The 22,600-nt window shown below is 34.7% G+C and overlaps 1 protein-coding gene across 1 annotated transcript; it reads left to right on the top strand.

Annotated features, from left to right (window-relative positions):
• The first annotated feature begins 10,801 nt into the window (after positions 1–10,801).
• Positions 10,802–11,512, top strand: LOC113350732. The gene has a single exon (XM_026594856.1). The coding sequence runs from the start codon at positions 10,802–10,804 to the stop codon at positions 11,510–11,512; it is 711 nt and encodes a 236-aa protein (XP_026450641.1).
• Positions 11,513–22,600: the final 11,088 nt, after the last annotated feature.

The raw sequence follows: 22,600 nt of genomic DNA on the forward strand, positions 1-22,600 counted from the left end.
AATTTTCATGTGGAGATTTTATGTTAATCGGAAGTATACAACAAAATTTTTGTGCGATTCAAGTTGGTATTACTTTGAAATACCAGGTTACAATAACATAGTACAGTTTACAGCTTTCAGTGCACGAAGAGACTTGAACGAGAATTGTGAATTTGATTGTGCGTGGAGCATCCGTCAAGATGGTGGCTACTACGGGGATACTATTGCTTCATCTAAGTTTCCGTATAAACAAATGTTTTCTTATTTATGATCGTAATAATGATAGTAGATATAATCCCCTAAAAATAATAATGGTACATGCTTCATGTCTCAGCACTCTGAATATTTAATTTTCATTGCTTCACTGCGTTTCTGGTACTTGATTCTTTTGAGGATCAAATAATATTTATTAAATAATTAACAAAAAAATTGTATTATATAAAATCAAGGACTTTGAGATTTCAAAATGGGTGAGAGACTGTGTATAAAAGTGTAAATCTTTACAACATGAAGAAGTGCAAATTTCGTGAATATTGCACGATGTGTGTAACAGGATACCTGCTTACATGGAGGCGAGACTTTGCAACATAATACGATTCTGCTACAAGAAATTTTTTACAATAGATTTATCCAAAGGAGAAATTAGTTTAGTTGTGAAGTCTGAAATCTAATGTTTTATGTTGTCTGACAATAGGTTTTTTATGCACTCATCTTGGTTTTTAATCACAGGCCATTGTTTTGCTAAATTACTCAATTTTATTGATTCACAACTCAAAGAATTACAAAGAATAAGAATCAACAACAAACGCTCCTAATTACAAAACTTGAAGTAGCAAGTATCAGGAATTTTAACTCTCACATGAGAATTAAATCTTCCCATTTCGTTCTGACACCTGTATCGTGACTTGATCCTTGCCAAAATGTCAGTAGCTAAGTTTACCGTCCTGAACTCTTAGGTCCCTGTAACTAATTCTCTTCTTGAATACCAATTCGTAGCCCATATGGTGAAAACCATGAAATATCCAAGATAAGCCAACATGGGTTCTGAGCCGCGAGAAGAAAAATGTTTTATGTCCAATACCATTGACGCACAAAACCTCAGTTAATGCTTATTGGTTTGCTTTAAACACATCATGTATTGTCAGTTTATCTGCCATCTTTTGTTGTCAGAGGAAGGAATCCTTTTGGAAAAGAATTGTAGTGCTCAGAGATTTTGTCATGAGAAAGTGGCCAGTATTCTACCAAGAGAGATCCAGTTGAGAGTGTTAGCAAGTAGGTGGAAAGCATTAGCAAAACTAAACAACCTCCAAAAGGGAGATATATGCCTTAGGACTGTGGAGTATGCATCCGAAGGTTTGCGTCAATTGGAAACTAAAAGCAAGTAAACGAATTTCAAACCATCTGATATGTTCCTATATTCAACTAGAGTGCTTGGTGTAAGCGTTAGTGCTTTAAGGTCAGATATACCTACATATTCTGTAGAAATCAAAGTATGTGGACACGCTTAATTGCTTATCTTTCTGGTCGTTTCTATTTCTATTTCTTTGATTTTTATTTTTTATTTTTCTAATAACTTGGGGATATTATCAAATTTTTGGGTTATAATTACCAAGAAAATACAGTCACAGAGACCCATCTAACCAAGCATCAGTGATGTCATCACCAATGCGGCGAAGGGTGGTGTCAAATGTTCTAAGGATTAAGAGTAATTGGTTCCAAGTAAAATAAGAGAGAAAGTTAACACCAACCGGTAATATTAGTTTTGGCGGCAAATTAAAAATCAACAGGAAAATATTGCAGAGCCTTGGTAATTTTGGATCATCCGTAAGTAACAACGATATGCAGTAGCACCGTGAAATAAAAAAGAAATTGACTGTAGAAAAGACCATCCATTTTGATAACAACAAGATTTCCCCAGAACCAAAATCTACCACACATTCAATTTTAATTTCAAATTATAAATTAGGCTTTCAAATAATGTAAAAATCATTTACAGGAAATAACATTTCATGCACGACTGCAGAGATGCTGACTTAAGTGTGGAGATCATCACTCACAATATTCGGTATCACGACATTGTTGTTTTCGACGATAATGATATGTTCAGAGATGCTGCCTCAAGTCAAGCCACGTCATTGCCACCCCAGCGGTGGATTTAACGGTGGATTTGACTTAGTTGGTTCATCAGAATTTTTAGGGATAAAATTAGTTTTCCAAAAATATTTAATTAGTAAATAATAAAATTCTATACTTCGACAGTAATGGGCCAATGACTATGGCATGTCATAAGAGCATCTCCAATGCTAGGGGTGAAGGTAATCCTAGGTGGAGGTCCTATTAATACCTTTTTGTTGTGGGTCATTACTATGTGGCTAAAAAAAATGAAAGTTATACTTTCTACCTCAAATTTCATCTCCAATGCCAAGATATTACTACCCTAGAACTTAGAGACAAATTAATTTTGGAATAAAGAATTGATTATGTGTCAAAAGACCTTGGGTCATGGAGAAGGTAAAGATATGACTTTCTCCTTTACCCTTTCTTATGAGATGGCATCCATGTCATGCTTTTACCTTACCTTGATCTTGGCATTGGAAATAAATTCTTGGTTAGAAAAGTGTTAAATCCTAGGTGTCTTGTCTTTTTAAGACCTTCACCCCTAACATTGGAGATGCTCTAAGAGTAACTCATGTTATCATGAGAAATGGTGAATACAAGCCACTTACATTATGGGGAAGCTGCATCCACTATCAAACGACAATTTAATTGTCATATAAGATCAATTTTTTACTAAAACGACCGATTTTGCTTCACAAACATCTGAGCAAGTGCTATTCATTATCTATTTTTTTAACTCAACCGCGTGTCGTGGATGCTCACTTTCCTCAACTACTTTTGCCCGTAGTTTTTTGGTTGATTAACCCTTGGATTTGAATTTCAGAGTCTAAAAGATGATACTTGTCTAATTATCAAGAATTAAAAAGATACTTTTATAATATCCAAACCTAGGTATTCTACCCAAGATAGTAAAAATTGTATCTATAACTAACGATTATGCCATTAATTAATTGATTATCGACGGATATAATATTTTGTTCTTCACCTTCTGTTTAAAATTAAACAAATCTAAAAATCTCATAATCGTCATTTCCGAGCTCATACTCCTATTTCGAATTGATAAATTTCAGAAATAAAACTTAAATTAAATTTTGATTAATTTGAATGAATGTATGTAAGAGCAACCACAGTCATGACCAAATTTGGGGACTATACCTAAATTTGGTCTCCAAATCATCCGTAATGGAACGGACTAAAGTCATATTTAGTCCAGATAATTAGGGTTTGGGACCAAATGTGGTCGCCGACCCAGACTAAAATCGGTTATAGTGGGACGGGGTTATTGTGAGCGTATGAATACAGACGCAAGTATAATGGGCGCTTCACATCGGGCGTATGTATAAAGAACGTATGATATTGGGGCGGATGTATAAAGAGCGTATGAATGAGGCGTATTTATAAACACCGCCAGGCCAGACGGAGATTAAACATACGTCCCATAGCAGGCGTAATTAGAATGTACGTCCCAATGGGGCGCAGTTATTAAAAACGCCAGGTCTGGGCACATGTATTACGTTCGTCTGTGTGACGCGCATGTATTATGACCGTCTGTGTGAGACGTAATTATCCCATCTTTTTTTACTGATACATAGCCTTTGCAATCGTAATGGAGGGGACAAAATACCAAACACTAAATCAAAACTGAATGGTGGTGTGCATTGTATCATTTTTATGATCTTGGGTTTGATGCCAAACACTAAATCTTTTTATTGATACATGCCAAACACTAAATCTTTTTACTGATACATATGATACATGCCAAACACTAAATCTTTTTACTGATACATATGATACATACCAAACACTAAATGCATACCAAACATAAGAGCAAACGCCCTTAATATCTCCGCCTCATTTTAGGCGTTAGTTATACTAACGTCCCAACCATACGCTATTTAAGAATCCGTCCCATTACAGACGTTAATTATATCAACGCCCAACCATACGCTACTTATATGTCCGCTCCATTATGGCGCGTGCTTTGTATCTCCGTCCCTTTCCAGACGGACATATTACTAGAGCCTCAATCGAGCGTTCATATTAACTGCGCTCACACCCAGACGCTCGTATAAAATGCGTCTCACTTCAAACGTTAATATTAACTGCGCCCAAATTCAAACGCATGTAATACTTGCGCCGGACTATATTTTAGTCGGTCACGACTGTGGTTGCTCTCTCTCAAAGCTAAATTAATTTAGCTTTTGGTATGGGATTTGGTATTTAGTCCCCTCCATGATTGTGGTTGCTCTAAGAACATACGAAAGATGAAATTGTTGATATATATATATAGTAATATTGTTGTTGCCGGAATAATCCAGTGATGTATGAATCAAGTTTTCAGGATGGTGCGGGTATGAATTTAAAACTGAAAAAACAATAAGGGAATTATGGTCGCTGGCTGATAATGGTTTTGGTTTTGCAGGGAGAAGAAATAGAGTATGTTAATGGATGTGGTTTTAAATGATGACATTTATGAGAGTTCATGAATGTCAAATGATAATTAAGATATGGTTTTGTTATGGAATTAGATTATTTGTAAAAAAGCCAAAATGATTGTTGCAACATTTTGAAGTTGGTAAAGGGAAGTTTAGCCCATGCGTGTTGTATAAAAAATTGGCACTGGAACAAGTTGATCGCATGTAAGCGATATCGTTTAGCAAACGTGTTTCTTCGTTTGTGAGATTACGAGAACAATTTTAACTAAGGTTAGCCATTTATATTATGAGTTTCGTAAATATAGATGATGGCTAGCCAGTGTTTTGATTAAGCAAGATTGGATTGTCTGTACACTTTTTTTTATGAATCTTATGGCACATGGGTCAGTTTAATTTGTGATAGATGTATAACCTATCATTCCTTTCTTTTATATAGTTACGGTTGCAATGGTAAACTAGAATCCTAATATTGGGGCTTGAACCCAATAATATTTTGCGGGATTAATGTGATTTGGATATCCAAAATACGGATAGGGGATCTTATGTGACTCAAAAATGGGATTTATTCTTTTCTAATAAAACTAATTAAAATTAAAATCTAACCCTATATAATTAAAATCAAAACCTAATCTTAAATCAAAACCCTTTCATTTTCTCTATTTTTCTTCTCAAAAACATTGTCAAAACTTAAACCTATCTCCCTCTCTTCTCCATTGATTCTCCAAACAACTCAATTTGATTCGATTTTACCAATTGATTCTCAAGATGACAACAAGATCAAGAGTGATAAGATCCGGCCGATTGAACCCTGATTCTGAAACTGGGAAAGTTATTCCATTTAATGGAGATATGGTGAACCAATCTGTTCAAACACCATTGAATCTTCCGAAAATGGCTTCTACTAGGTAAGAATCGAAAAACCCACCAGTTATTTTAGTGTTTGATTGGAACAATATGTTAGATTGATGAATTTAGGGTTCCGAAAATCAGATTCTGAAACGATCACGGCTAGGATATCGTATCGTCATATCCGTAATACTGTGTTCATGGTTGGGACGTGAAGAACTCCCAACTGTTTAGGTCTCACGCGGTTGGAAAAATTCGAGATCCCAACAGTGAGTTATTTTATACGGATGGGACTTTCCCAACCGTAAGTTGTTATGTGTATGCAGAACATATTTGAGTGATTAGTGTTTAGGTTGGGAATTTTCTAACCGTAACATATTTTTTTGAACCGTTTTATATGTTTCCTAGCCGAGAAACTATGGTTATGGTTAGGTAATCTCAGAATTCCAGCCGATATTCTTTCATACGGATGGGTCGTCTGTTATTTCCTAGACGTAACTATTCACACTAAGTGAATTGCTTATATCTAGAAATCACTGTTTGTGAATCGGACTGAGTTGGGCTCTGAGAATCGGCGATCAACTCAAAGTTTTTTCTCTTCGATCTTCCTTCTTCAAGGTCAACAACAACATTAATTCAGGTGTTTCTCTTCATAATTTCAATGATTGGTGTTTCGATTTTCTCATCTCAATATTATTAGGGATCTCTGTGTAGTTTTTTCTCTTTTGTGGTGATTAAACATGAGTTCTGTGGAAAATGTCGATGGATCTGAAATAAATCCATCGATAGTTGATCTTTCAAAAAAAGTTGATAATCAGCCTTGTATTAATTTGATAAATGATCGGGATAATGATAGATATGAATCCTGGAGATTCTCTTTAATAAGTCGACTTGATCTCCTTCGTCTTAAATTCCCTGAGGAAAGTTCTATTCTGAGAAAACAATGGAGTTTAAAGGGTCAATGTCAATTGATTATATTAGGGAAAGGTTTTTTCACTATCAAATTAGATAATGAAGAAGATAAAAACTATATCAAATCTGGTAACTGGGAAGTTCTTGATCAAGTTCTTCAGATTAGAAATTGGATTCCTAACTTTAGATCAGAACATCAGCGTACTTCTAAGGAAATGATCTAGGTTCAATTTCCTGGATTGAGTTTGGAATATTGGGATGAAAAAACACTCTTTACTATTAGTAGAGCCATTGGGAATCCAATCAAGGTTGATGTAGCAAGCTTAAATTACCAGAGTGGTTTCTATGCTAAAGTTCTTGTTGAAATTGATTTAGCAAAACCAATTCCAAATAAGCTATGGATCATCACTAGATATGGAGCCTTTTCTCAGGGGGTTACTCTCACTAACCTACCTAAATTTTGTAACAAATGAAAGATTTTTGGACACTTTTTAAGTGAATGCAGATTTAATAAACAAAATTCAGTGAATGAACAAGTCAATCATAATCCTACTTCTCCAAAAATACACAATGGGATTGCATCTCCTAATATGGCCACTCAAGTTCCAAGTACTTCATCTCCAGCAAGGCAAGTTTCTGAGCAACCACAAGCTTCATTTATACAATCCTCAGAGCCACAACAACCAGTGAATTCAGAGATTCCTTCTCCTTCTATTGTGCAATCTCCATAGGTGGAAACCTTGATCACCCCCCAAAAGGAAGGTACTTCTATTAATCATAATTCTGGTATTCCCTTGAATATTAACAAGTTTGAAATGCTTCAAGACACTAATGATGATGATTCTTCTTCTGAAGATGGTGAAATCAAAGAGATTAGTACCTCTAGTCTGTTGGAATTTGGTATTTTTCTCAACATGTTACCATTGTACCCAATATTGAAAAATTTATACCTATTGCTCCTGAGATTGGAACATCTAGTAAGGTGGTTGGAGTTTCTAAGAAAAAACCTCCCTTAAAGCCTCCTAAACCTATTGCCACTAGAAAGAGCAGTAGAGAAGTTTTAAAACATGTGGTTGAAAAAGGGGGATTATCTCCTCCTTCTCATCCTCCCCTCCCCAAATGAAAGTAATTTTTTGGAATCTTAGAGGCCTTAAAAGACAAAAGGCCAAAGATAAACTTTACTCTTTAGTCAATTCAAATAATCCTTCTCTGGTTTGGGTTGTAGAACCTAAAAAATCAAGTTTAAGAAAAATATTATTAAACTTCCTGGTATGAATTACAAGATTATTCACAATGCTTCTGATGATAACAATAAAGATAATATTTGGTTGTTCTGGAATTGTACAATTAGTTCTCCTTCAGTTACTGCTTCTTCTAGGCAATGTATTACTGTTGAAATAGGTGGAGTTTTGGTTACTGGAGTTCATGCAAATTCATATACTGTCAATAGAAGAGAATTATGGCAATATTTATGTGATATTAGTTTATTAAATAATCCTTGGTTGTTATTAGGTGATTTCAACTCTTTTTTATCTGTGGATGAGAAGAAAGGTGGTAGAAGTCCTTTGTATTCTGCTATGAGAGACTTTCAGGATTGTGTTAACTTCTGTGTCCTTATTCAAGCACCTAAAAGTGGCCTTGAATTTTCTTGGTGTAACAGTAGAGTTGGTTCAAAAAGGATTCTTTGTAACTTAGACAGAGCTTTCTTTAATTTGAAATGGCCAGATTTTTTCAATGGGTGGCATTATCATGTGGGCACTAGGGGTATTTCTGATCATGCTTATCTTATTGGATCTGATACCATAATTTCTAGAGCTACTAACTTTCCTTTTAGATTTCAGAAGATGTGGCTCTCTCATCCTTCTTTTATGCAAGTGGTGTTAAATTCCTGGAATGAAGAATTAGTTGGAAATCATATTTTTGTTTTCATGAATAAGCTTAGGCTCAAAAAGATTTTAAAAATCTGGAATTGGGAGGTCTTTGGTGATGTGAAAGTTAATCTTACAACTGTTGAAGAAAAAGTTATGGCAACTACCTTAGCATCTGATAATAATCCTTCTGATATTAATCTGCTAGACAAGTTGGTAACTGCTAGATGTGAATATGATATTGCTGCAAACAATTATCATACTTTTCTGAGGGATAAAGCTAGACAAAAATGGATTCAATAGGGTGATATTAATTCAAATTTTTTTCACACAAGTATTAAATTGAGACAACAACAAAATTCCATTGCTGAAATTGAAGACAATTATGGTAATATTATATCTAACCAACAGGGTATTTCCAATGTATTAATTGATTACTTTAGTAAGAAGTTTGAATACCAGCCTACCCAAATTAATGATTCTATCTTTGATGTTGTTCCTCATATTCTTACTGAAGATGATAATTGTTTCTTAGAACAAACTCATGATGTTGATGAAATTAAAACAACTGTTTTTGAGCTTAATCAAGTTGGTGCTCCAGGTCCAGATGGATTCACTGGTGTCTTCTATAGAGAAACTTGGGACATCATCAGCTATAATTTGGTGGATGCTATTCAATTTTGTTGGCAGAACAGCTTGATTCCTAGTGGTATGAATTCAAATTTCCTTGTTTTAATTCCTAAACTTAAAGGTGCCAAAAATGCAAAAAATTTCAGACCTATTGAATTAAGTAATTTTTGTTCTAAGATTATTACTGTGAGACTTAGCAAACTTATGCATAGAATCATCTCTCCATAGCAATTTGCATTTATTAAGGGTATGAATATTCATAAACAAGTTCTTCTTGATTCTGAGTTGGTTAATGAAATGTCTACTACTAGAAGAGGAGGGAATTTGAGTCTCAAGTTGGATATATCACAAGCTTATGATACTATGAGCTGGGAATTCCTTTATAGAACTATGAAGAAACTTGGTTTTTCAACAAAATTTTGTAACTGGATCTTGGTGCTTCTTAAATCTTCAAAAATCTCTATTATGTTAAATGGTGGACCAGTTGGATTTTTTGGTATTGGCAGAGGCCTCAAGAAAGGTGACCCTCTCTCTCCCATACTCTTTATAATTGCTGAAGATGTTCTTAGTATAAATATCCAGAAAATGGTCATTGAGCATAAAATTCAACCAACGGTGGTAAGGAATGGGTTTCATCCTACATACTTACTTTTTGTTGATGATATACTGCTATTTTGTAATGGGAGTATGAGAAGTATTTCTAACCTGAAATCTCTACTTGTTGATTATCAAGTTGCTTCAGGTCAAGTTATAAATGCTGATAAAAGTAAATGCTTTGTTCATGGTACTTCTGTTACAAGAAGAAGACAAATTGCTGAGTTTTTCCATATGAATCTGTCTTGTTACCCAGATAAATATTTGGGTGTAATGTTGGTGCAAGGTAAAATTAAATCTATTCATTTATGTCATCTAGTGGAATACATGCAATCTATCACTGCTTGGAGTGGTAGATTACTAAATTTCCAGACAAGACTTACTCTAGTGAAACATGTTCTTTGCAGTATTCATGTATATAATATGTCTATTTACAAATGGCGAAGGAAAGTTATTGCTTCTTGTGAAAGGATTATTAGGAATTATCTTTGGTCAGGAAATGCTGAAGAATAAAAATGTGTAACATTGAAATGGGAAAAAGTCTGTTCTCCTATGGAAGAAGGTGGTTTTGGAATTAGAAAACTTGAAGACATGAATAAAGCTTTGCTTATGAAATTTTTATGGAAAATGCTAAATTCTCAAGATGAGTGGGCTGGTTTTTTCCTATCTAAATATAAAGATAGAGAGGGTAATTGGATATCTTACTACAAGAAATCTACAGTGTGGCCTGGTATCAAATGGGTTATCAAAGAATTCCAAGAAAATACTAGATGGATTGTTGGCACTGGAGAAAACATTTCTATATGGAGAGATAGCTGGATTTATGAGGAACCTATCACTAAATTATTTTCTGACTATCCATTTATTTTTTCACATCCTAACCTGAAGGTGCAGCACCTTATAATATATGGTCAATGGTGTATTCAAGAAGAATTCCTTCAGTTCTTCAATGCTTCTCAGCTACCTCTGCGAACTTCAGGTAAAGATACTTTGATTTGGACTAATTCCCATTCAGGTGGTTTCACTGTTTCTGATGCAGTCAAGAAAATTAGTAAGCCTTTACCTAAACTTCATTGGTATAAATTTTTTTTGCATAATGTTATTCTGCCTTCTGTCTCAGCTAATATATGGAAAATTAACAAAGGAATTTGTCATACTGATGAAAACTTGAAAAAAGGGGTTATCAGTTTGCTTCTAGATGTTTCATCTGTCACCAAGGGGAAGATTCAATGACTCATATTCTATGACATTGTCAATTCAGTAAACTTTTTTGGAGCTGGCTGGGAGGTATTTTTCACTATCTTAACCCTCACTCCTTTGAAGATGTTATTAAACTCTGCAAGCATTCTAGTCCCATCATAAAAGACATATGGATGGTCTGTTCTTATACTCTTATGACAGAATTATGGTTTTTAAGAAATGAGATTTACTTTGAAATTTTTCCTAAGGTACTCGCTAACGGGGATCTTACCTAATACAAGACCTGATCTCTTTAAGGTGAAATTCAAGATTAAAAAGATGGCACATGACTGTGAATGTAGAATGAAAGGTACCATGTGGGGATCTGACTATGAAGTTCTTATATTGCAATACTTTTTGATTCAGCGCAGGAAATTGAAACAACCTAGAATTATTGAGTTGTTCTTTTATCTTCCCAGTAATGAGGAAATTCTTTTATGCTGTGATGGTGCCTCAAGGGGTAACCCTGGCATTACTAGATATGGATTTGTGGTTAGAAATCAGTGTGGTGATTTTGTTTTTGCTGAATCTGGAGGTCTTGGGGTGACTGCAAACTATATTGCAGAGTTTATTGCAAGTATTAGAGCTTTAGAATGGGCCACTGAACACCAAAGGTACAAGATTATCTTACAATCAGATTCAAAGGCTTGCATACATTCTTTAATGCAACAGAAGATCCCCTGGTTTTTACTGGCAAGATGGCAAAGAGTGCAGGCTAAAATTCTATCAATTTCTTGTAGGCATGCTTACATGGAAGTCAACTTTTCCGCTGATCACTTTGCAAAGAAGGGTGTATATCTCTTGAAGGGACAAACAATCACTTATGAAGACAGACCAAGTAGCTTGACTATCATGGAATATCCTGACCAACCTTGTTACAGATTTAAGTAGCTTTTCTTGTTTTGCTTGTTTTAGTTTTTTGTTGTTTTCCTTTGGACTGTAATTGTGAACTTTAATTTTTTTTTAATAAAGTTTCAGTTTTTGGTTTAAAAAAAAATTGCCTCAATCTTCTTATATGTTTTTCACCATCTTTAGGAACCCTGAAAAGGATAAAGAACCCTAGGAACTACCAGTGTGTGATATTGCTACATTGATGGTACGTATGCTAAGTATATGATTCTTATTTTTATATATGTTTATCAAATTATGTACAACTATTGATTCATGGATGTGAACTTTATATGAAAATTGGTCGAGCGAGCTAAGTGGATGGCCAGGGGCCTGACCCGTAACATAGAGGAGGTTTTATATTTGAATTGCGATCAACAAAAAACAATGCTTCCCAGGCTTCAAAAATTACATAATCCAACAAAGGATGATCTCTATGCTAACGACGAGGATGACTGGATCAGTGGTTCCCAGACTCCCCATAGATCTTCACCATCTTCTGAGAATGTTCCTAAAAAAGTGTAGGTATAACAACCACACCCAATAATTCGTTCGACAATATGTATGGACTTAACTCCGATATAATTCCGAGAGCACCAACTTAAAAACGAGCACAATCAAGAGATATATCAGAGAGATTTATCTCTTTCTCAAAACAATCAGAAAATCATACAGATAATAATCTGCGAGCCTGATTGATATGAGAAAGAACTTGGAAGGTGCCAAAGACCAATGCCCGAGTGTCAATCAAGTTATATCCAACAAACAAGGTAGAATTTATCAACTGATTGAACTACGCACAACCTGTGATAATTCAATTATATAAAATATAATGCGGAAAAGAAATAGCACAGACACCAGAAGTTTTTTTAACGAGGAAATCGCAAATGCAAGAAAAAACCGGGACCTAGTCCAGATTTGAACACCACACTGTATTAAGCCGCTACATACACTAGCCTGCTGCAAGTTAACTTCGGAGTGGAATGTATTTGATCCCTAACCAAGTCTCCCACTGATTAAGGTACAATCACGTTCCTTACGCCTCTAGAACCACGCCGGATTCTGCGCACTTGATTCCCTTAGCTGATCTCACCCACAACTAAGAGTTGATACTACCCAAAGTCGAATATTTATAAACAAATTTGTCTCCCACAAATATGTCAATTCTTTATTCGGTTTTCATTCCGTCTTTTGGTAAATCAAAGTGAACAGGAACCAATTGATAATCCAGTCTTATACTCCCTAAGAACATCCTAGAAATATCAATCACCTCACAATAACCCAGTTGATTAACAGAAAAAGTTATTGCGGAATCACAAGAGTCTGAGACGAAGAACTATTGTGATTACTTTTTATATCTTATCTAATGAAGATAAATCTCGAGCAAATCTTAGAGAAGATAGTACTTAACACGATAGAACAAGTAAGTTCAGGATATGCAACCACAGAGAAAATAGTTAGATCTGGCTTCACGAATCCCAAATAAAGTCTTCAAGTTGTTAACCTAATATGGTTTTGGAAAAACCTAGGTTAAAGGAGAATCGTCTCTAGTTTGCAACTAGGACACAGGAAAGTGCCGAGATTAGGTTTTCCAGTTGCTATAGTCCTCCCTTATATATCCTTTCAAATAAGCGTTGCTTATAATCAAAGCTAAGATATCTTAGCAACAAAGCATTCAATATTCATCGTTAGATGAAATCCTGATTTAAGATTTAAGCCAAGTCTGCTTAATAATAAAGCAGCCAATCTCCACCGTTAGATGGTCTTAGCTTTTACACACAAATGAAATATACCTTCATTTAGATGTGGGTTACCGTACCTAAACGTGTATATTGAGTTGACTCAATAATAGTTAACCGAAGTTAGCCATATGAACACTTTTGTCTTAACCACATTCATCTAACACTTCTAGATCAAAAATGATGATCAATAAATCATGAAAGATAATCAAATTAAATCTAATTTTGTTTTAAATAGACTTCTTCAACTGTTCACTATATCATATAAATATATATGAACAAATTGAAACAAAATCGGATTGATTCGTAGTTGTACAAACTACTTATACAAGAATCAATTCATGAACATTAATCCATGGTTTGCAAAGATTGCATTCCTTAATTCATAAATGTTTTAGTTCATGAGTATGAGAATCATACTTAACCGATTTTAGAACTTAACCACTGTGTTCGCAAACCAGGTACGCAAACAACAGCTCCAGACCTTGGCCTGTCCAGCCGTTCGTAAACCAGGTACGCAAACAACCATCCCGAACCAGACTCAGATGAAACCGTTCGCTTACTAGGTACGCAAACAAGGTTCCCGGACCTTTACAGGTAAAACCGTTAGCATACTAGGTATGCAAACAAGGTTCCTGGACATGAATTACAACAATACAGTTCGCATACTAAGTATGCATAACGTGTTGTATCCAGACATGGTAAATTATTCTAAACTATCATTTCAATCATTGAAACATCCTTGGAAAACGACAATGGTTTTCTCACACATACTATTAGATTTAAGTAATTTTCAAGTGATATAATGATTAATACGAAACTTTCCAAGTCGACATCAAATAATTGTTTCACACAAATCATGTATGATGTTTCAAGGAAATTTTCACATGATCATCTTTTGACTTAATATTTTGTTTCCAACAAATAAATTGTTTCCAACTAAACTCGTCAAGAATAATGATGATCATAGTTAAAGCAAAAAGTTTCCACAAATATTTCGAGAAATAGATATGCGAGATAAACTCAGCTCGAAATATCAAATGTGTATAATGTAAAAGTCTATATACTATATGACTTAGTCTCATTAGATGATAGAATAGAATAGACCTCTTAGTGATAGATAAGTTTTAGTCTCCACATACCTTTTGTTGATGAAGTTCCTCCAATCTCTCCTCAGTAGATCTTCGTCTTCAATCAATGAACGTCGTTAAGTCTAAAGCTCAACTACACATTCTATCTTAATCCGAGATATACCTACAAGTAGATTAGAAATCAAGTATATAGTTTTGATCAACTAAACTTGGAAAACAAGCTTAAGATAGCACTGGTTGCGATTTCGACCGAGCAGTGCTCTAACAATCTCCCCCTTTGTCAATTTTAGCCACAAAACTATCAATACATATGGATTACATAAATAAACTTTATAGCTTCTCATCCGTCATGCTTGATTTCCTTGGATCTTCAACATTCCTTGAATTCTTCGCTACTCCAAGTACTTCAGTGATTCTGAACGTGTTCAACTCCGCATCATTGTTGTTGAAGATCCGTAGCCATAACAATAAGAAAACGAATGTTCTCAATCATTGTTATACAGTGTCATAGTATTATTACACAGAATCAAAGTCTAATTACATCACAACTTTGACAATAATACTACTGTGATATGTATCACTCCCCATTAGTCAATACTTCGCCTCACAATGAAAACCACTCCCCCTTACATAATGATTCGTAAACCATATGTATGTAGTGTGAACTACCAAATAATTCTCCCTCTTTTTGTCAATATAAATTGGAAAAGGTATGAAAACTCTGGGATCGTAATGAAATTCTCAAAGAGATAATTCATGACTAAAAAGAACATATCAACTTTGTTTCGATGATTTCACATAGTCGAAACTTAGTGTATTCTTTAAGGAGTTCATAAAGATACAAGATAACTCTTACAATATCCACATCCGTACTCCCCGCAAAGATATGGAAATTAAGCACAAGTTCAGTTAAGAACTCTCCGCCCGTTTTATGTCATTCCCGAAAGAACAACATGAGCGACCTTACTTTTACAAAAAAAAAATCTTTGGACATTAACAAAACACATGGATTTGTATCTGGTAAACTCGAATAAATTAACCACAAGAAGACCTTATTGATTAATTAGTCAGAAATGCTCAACATAAGAAAACTTACGGAGCTATACATTACTTTCACATAAAAGTGGATCAGGGAAAGATCAATACTGCGGAATTTTCAAAAATTCATTCTATCTTTCATCAATATTTGCATAATGACACAATAGACTTAACTTTTGAGCATATAGAGATAATCATGGTTCAAGGACGTAAACACAACATATACCATAAAATATTTTTGCAATATATAAAACCAAGAAAGACTAATACTGCAAAATCATCTTCCAGATAACTTAGAATTTAAATAAATAAATCTGAAAACATTGAAAGATGAAAATCGTTGAAATAGCTATGTGTAATCATAATATTTGCTATTCCAAACCCTAGTTATCCTTCTTAAAACATAATAATAAATTATCATAAGAAGTTTCCTAGACATTAAGATTCTTGAAAATTCTTTATCGGCCCCGAACTCCTTGTCTCCAATAGACATTGGAACATAAGTTTCATGAAGAAAGGAGTCAATTCCAACAAACCTTCTTGACTGATGTCGAACCAAGGCCTTCTGAATTTCAAGAGATCTTAGGACAATAGCCTTTATTTGATGCATCTCCATCCTTGTTCCTTTCAACTCTTCAAGAACACCAGAAAACTTTTGAAGATTTGAGGTGTTAGCCCTTGGTTTTTTCATATTCTTCATTTTTCTCTTTAAAGTTGTAGAGGTATGGGATTTATATTTTTCTTTCATAATTGATGGCTTAACAATCATATTAACATCTTTTCCATCAGAAGATATGATGCTTGGAGTCTCCATAAGGATATGAGATTGTGACAAATACACAAGACAATAGCTCCACAAGCAGTCTTTTGATGAAAATAATTTTAGAGGAGGAAAAAGGATTGTAGGGTTACAAAACATATATACAAAGTAAGCAGGATTCTGGTTGATCAACACACATCCCTAAGAATGGTAGAATGTCGATTTTAACCCCCTGTTATTAACCAAAAGAAAAAAAAACCTTTTCAATACACCATTTGAGGATATGAAAAGAACAATATATTATTCAGAATTCAAAAATTCAAGGAAAGACGATCAAGAATATTTTCTAACCTTAGAACCCGACAGTGCATAACTCTTGTCTTTTTTTGAAATTCGGGCACATGAGACAAGATACACCTTTAACACAATCAAATTGTGTTGGGTGAACAATAATTTGTGCACCACAAGGTTCCTGCACAGAAATTTCAATACCCCCTTTTGTAGATCGTTTAGACCTAGTTCTTTTCTGTAAAGATCGAACTTTTTCTTTAGAAATCAACTTCTTAGGGGTGAGTTAAATTTACATACCTCGGATGGATCTGATTTCACAACAAGTTGAGCTTGGTTGCTAATCGATTTGCTCTCTGTTGCAGTTTGTTGACATATCTTAATTTTTGTTTATACTTGAAACAATTAAAGAGTTCATGACCCTTAACACGACAATAAGAACATGTCAATGTAGAGGATGGTTCAGGTACCATAGTCGAACATGCTGTTAAATAGATTGAAGTACCAGAAACGTATGAGATAGAATTTTCAATAAATAGAGTAAAATCCATTTTATCCTCCAAAGTGGTCGAAGAAGTTTCTTCAGGAAGAATATCAAGATTTATGTAGGTATTTCCACAATTATCAAAATTAAAATCTTCGCCAAGGAGTGCTACACTTTATTTTTCATCTTCGTTTGAATCATAGTGATCAAACATTTCATCAAGAATTACAGCAAGACCTTTGTTTCCAGTGTATTTTCTACGATTTGGACACTCACTAGCAATATGACCAAAACCTTTACACTTGAAGCACTATGGCATATCATCATCATCAGTGTCGACTGTGTCCCTGTTTTTATGAGGAACACGATCATGATGTTTAACAGATGATCTGGGTTTATCTTTGGTGAACCATTTACTTCTCTTCAAAATAAGATCTCTAAAATGTCTTGTGATCAGAGAGACTTAATTGTCAAGATCTTCATCTAATAAATCATTCTCAATAGGATCATCTACCGAGTTGCCAACACTTTTACTTTTATCAAGTAGTTTAGTGTTCTTTTGTGATTTGAAAGTAACATCCTTTCCAGCTTTAGATGAATGCTCATGATCAAAGATCTTTAAATTTCTAACAAGTGTATTTATGGAAAGTGTTTCAAGGTTATTTCCCTCAACGATGGCGTGTTTCTTAGAATCGTATCTAGCTGGTAGCGATCTGAGAATTTTCATCACAATGTCCTTTTCAAGAATAGTTTTACCCAACGAAAAAGATGCATTAAAAATTTCAGAAACTTTGTGATTAAACTCATCAAATGACTCTTTATCATCCATACGAAGGTTTTCCCAATCAGAATTTAGGTTTTGAAGCCTAAATTCTTTCTCAGAGGTATTCCCTTCAAATACGGTTTCTAAGATATCCCAAGCATCTTTAGACCGAGTGTACGTAGTCACATGGTGCTGAAAATGTGGGGTAATGGCATGGATGATAGCATTTAATCCGTCATAATTTTGATTTGCAGCGAGAATATCGACAAGATCATACTTACCAATATCCTTTCCAACAGTTACACCGTCTACTGTAACTAATGGAGGATTATAGCCATTAACAACACGAACCCATGATTGAAAATCACGCGCTTGAAGAAAGGCACGCATAGAAATTTTCCACCATAAGTAATTCGATCCATCGAAGACTGACAGTATGTATATAGAGATAACACTTGTGTCGACAGAGTCAGATTGCTACAAATACAGACTTATGAGGTCTTAGCGGGTTTGCTTGCTCTGATACCAATTGAAAAGGTGGGGGTATAACAACCACACCCAATAATTTGTTCGGAAATCTGTATGGACTAAACTCCAATATAATTCTGAGAACACCAACTTAAAAACGAGCTCAATCAAGAGATATATCAAAGAGCTTTATCTCTTTCTCAATACAATCGTCAAATTAAACAGATAATAATCTGCGAGCCTGATTTAGATGAGAAATAACCAACGCCCAAGTGTCGATCAAGTTTTATCCAACAAACAAGGTCGGATTTATCAACTGATTGAACTACGCACAACCTCTAATATTTCAATTTTATAAAAAATATAATGCAAAAAAAAAAACACAGACACCAGAAGTTTTGTTAACGAGGAAACCGCAAATGTAGAAAAACCTCGGAACCTAGTCCAGATTTGAACACCACACTGGATTAAGCCGCTACAGACACTAGCCTACTACAAGTTAACTTCGGAGTGGAATGTAGTTGAGCCCTAACCAAGTCTCACACTGATTAAGGTACAATCGCGTTCCTTACGCCTCTAGAACCACGTTGTATTTTGTGCACTTGATTCCCTTAGCTGATCTCACCCACAACTAAGAGTTGCTACGACCCAAAGTTGAAGACTTATAAACAAATCTGTCTCCCACATATATGTCTATTCTTTATTCGATTTTTGTTCCTTCTTTTGATAAATCAAGGTGAACATGAACCAATTGATAATCCGATTTTATACTCCCGAAGAGCAACCTAGAAATATCAATCACCTCACAATAACCCAACTGATTAACATAAAAAGTTATCACGGAATCACAAGAGTCTGAGACGAAGAACTGTTGTGAGTACTTTTTTTTATATCTTACCTATCAGAGATAAATTTATAGAAAATATTAGATAAGATAATACTCAAAATGATAGAACAAGTAAGGTCAGAATGCGTAACTACAGAGAAAATAGTTGGATCTGGCTTCACGAATCCCAAATGAAGTCTTCAAGTCGTTAAGATAATATGGTCTTAGAAAAACCTAGGTTAAAGGAGAATCGACTCTAGTTTGAAACTAGGACACAAGAAAGTGTCGGGATTAGGTTTTCTAGTTTCTATAGTTCTCCCTTATATAGCCTTTCAAATCAGGGTTGCTTGCAATCAAAGCTAAGATAACTTAGTAATAAAGCATTCAATATTCACCGTTAGATGACATCCTGATTTAAGATTCAAGCTAAGTCTACTTAATAATAAAGCAATCAATATCCACCGTTAGATGATCTTAGATTGTTACACACAAATGTAATATACCTTCATTTAGATATGGGTTATCGTACCTAAACGTGTATATTGAGTTGGCTCAATAATAGTTAACCGAAGTTATCCATATGAACACTTTTGTCTTAACCACATTCATCTAACACTTCTAGATCGAATATGATGACCAATCAATCATGAAAGATAATCAAATGAATCTAATTGTGTTTTAAATAGATTTGTTCAAATGTTCACTATCTTATAAAAATATATATGAACAAATTGAAACAAAATCAAATTGATTCGTAATTGTACAAAGTATTTTATACAAGAATCAATTCATGAACATTAAGCCACAGTTTGCAAAGATTGCAATCCTTAATTCATAAATGTTTTAGTTAATGAGTATGAGAATCATACTTAACCAATTTTAGAATTAACCAGTGGGTTCGTAAACCAGGTATGCAAACTACAACTCCGGACCTTGGCCTTCCCAACCGTTCGCAAACCAAGTACGTGAACAGCCGTCGCAGACCTGAATTATGACGATACAGTTCGCATACTAGGTATGCATACCATGTTGTATCCAGACATGGTTAATTGTTCTATACTCCCGCTTAAATCATTGAAACATCATTGGAAGACAACAATGGATGTCTCACACATACCAATAGCTTCAAGTAATTTTCAAGTGATCGAATGATCAATACAAAACTTTCCAAGTCGACATCAAATGATTGTCTCACACAAATCATGTAAGATGTTTCAAGGTAATTTTCACATGATCATCTTTTGACTTAATATTTAGTTTCCAACAAATAAATTGTTTCCAACTAAACTCGTCAAGAATAATGATGAACATAGTTAAAGCAAAAAGCTTCCAACACATATTTTCGAGAAATAGATACGCGAGATAAACTCATCTTGAAATATCAAATGTCTATATATTTATATGACTTAGTCTCATTAGAAGATAGAATATAATAGACTTCTGAGTGATAAATAAGTTTCAGTCTCCATGTACCTTTTGTTGATGAAGTTACTCCAAGATCTCCTCAATAGATCTTCGTCTTCAACCGATGAACGGCGTGAAGTCTAAAGCTCAACTGCATATTTTATCCTAATCTGATACATATCCATAAGTAGACTAGAAATCAAGTATATAGTTTTGATCAACTAAACTTGACAAACAAGTTTGAGATAACAACGCTTGCGAGTTCGACCGAGCAGTGCTCTAACAGTTCCCAAGAATTTTGGTCGTAGTGGATGAGTGGTTTATGTGTATTCTTTTATGTCATTTCAGCTTTTCATTCGCAAGACTTAGTCTTAGTATGTTTTAGGATTATGGATTTGAGTGAGTCTCGTTTGTTTTAAGTAATGAGATATTAATTTACCTTAAATGAATGTATATTAGTGTTTTAATTTATCATATTCTTGTTTAAGTATAACGGAACGAAAAATCTGATAATGACAATCCAAGGTAAGTTACGACCAGGTTAACCCTTTGAATAACCTAGTCGTATATCTAAATCGGCTGAAATGAAAGCCGTAACATAACTTACGTCTAGCATTACTAGCCGTAAATCTGCCAGTTCTCATATATATGGGTAGCATTTCAAGCCGTAAATATGCCATAACTCAGAACTATGGATAGCATTTCAAGCCGCAAAACTGTTTTCTGCTAGGTTTTGTAGCCGTAAATCGGCGAAAAGCTAATTTTTCTGGTCATTGAGTAATTACGACAAGATCGTGTCAGCATAAAACCTAGCCATAAGTACTTATAAATAACCAGTATCCTTGGTATTCTAAAAATATAATAAGAGCAACTTAGATTGTTTATTTATAATGAGTGATTCAAAATACATAGGTTCACTTACAATCACCACCCTTCAAAAAATATTGTTATCATATTATCACAACCTTCGCACCGTACTTATTCATAGTCATCCTCATCGGAAGTCATTAGTACGCAGGACCATCCCTCAACAATTGTAATGCCGTCCACAATTGAAATCTTTCTTCGAACTTATTACACCAACCCATTGGTATGTCTCCATCACCACCATCACCCTTCCTTAATGGAGGTAATGGGCATAGTGAGCACTTGTGTCCTCGAAAACTTGCACAGGTGGGGGTTGGCCTTCCATAACCAGATATTTGGTCCATAACCACCTGTTAGTCTCCCGCCGAAATGTACGGTACAATCTATAACAAAATAAAATATGTCACATCATTTTTCAAGAAAAATAATTTACAAACACATAAACGGCTGGGTTTACAAGGGAAATCCAGCCGTCTTGAACAAATACGGTTGGGTCGACAATGGTAATACAACCGTTATACACCACACGGCTGGTTCGACGAGGAAAATCGAAACCTAAACGCGGTTACGTCCAAGAGTTCCCGGCCATACGCATACGCGTATGCATACTATGGTTGCCAGACTTGGAGTAACATGCAACAGTTAGCATACAAGTATGCATACTGTGCTATATCCAATCAATGGTTAATTGTTCTAAACTTCATTTTAATCATTGAAACATTCTTAGAAGACGGGAATAGCTGTCTCACACAAACTATTAGCTTCAAAGCAATTTTCAAGTGATCAACGGATCAATACGAAGCATTCTGAGTCTAAATGATTGTCCCATACAAATCATGTAAGATGTTACCAGGCGAATTTCACATGATCATCTTTTGACTTTCTTCAAGAATAAAAGATGAACTTGGCTAAAGCGAAAGCTTACCAACACATATTTCGAGAAATATGTAAGCGAGTTAAACTCACTCGAAATATCAAATGTGTATAAAATAAAGTATATACAGATATACGACTTTTGTCTCAATAGGAGGTAGAATAGAAATAGACTTCTGAGTGATACAAGAGTTCAAGTCTCCACATACCTTTTGTTTATGAAGTTCCACAAGCTCCCCTTAGTAGTTCTCCATCTTAAATCGATGAACGTTGTGAAGTCTAAAGCCCAACTACACATTCTATCCTAATCCGAGACATAGTTATAAGTAGACTAGAAATCAAGACTTATAGTTTTGGCAACTAAACTTGACAAACAAGCTTGAGATGCTTGCGAGTTCGACCGAGCAGTGCTCTAACAATCTCCCCTTTTGTCAATTTTAGTGACAAAACTATCAATACATACGGATTACAAAATAAATAAACTTTGTAG

Source organism: Papaver somniferum, chromosome 2 (assembly GCF_003573695.1).
Source record: "Papaver somniferum cultivar HN1 chromosome 2, ASM357369v1, whole genome shotgun sequence".
In the NCBI taxonomy this organism is placed as follows: domain Eukaryota; kingdom Viridiplantae; phylum Streptophyta; class Magnoliopsida; order Ranunculales; family Papaveraceae; genus Papaver; species Papaver somniferum.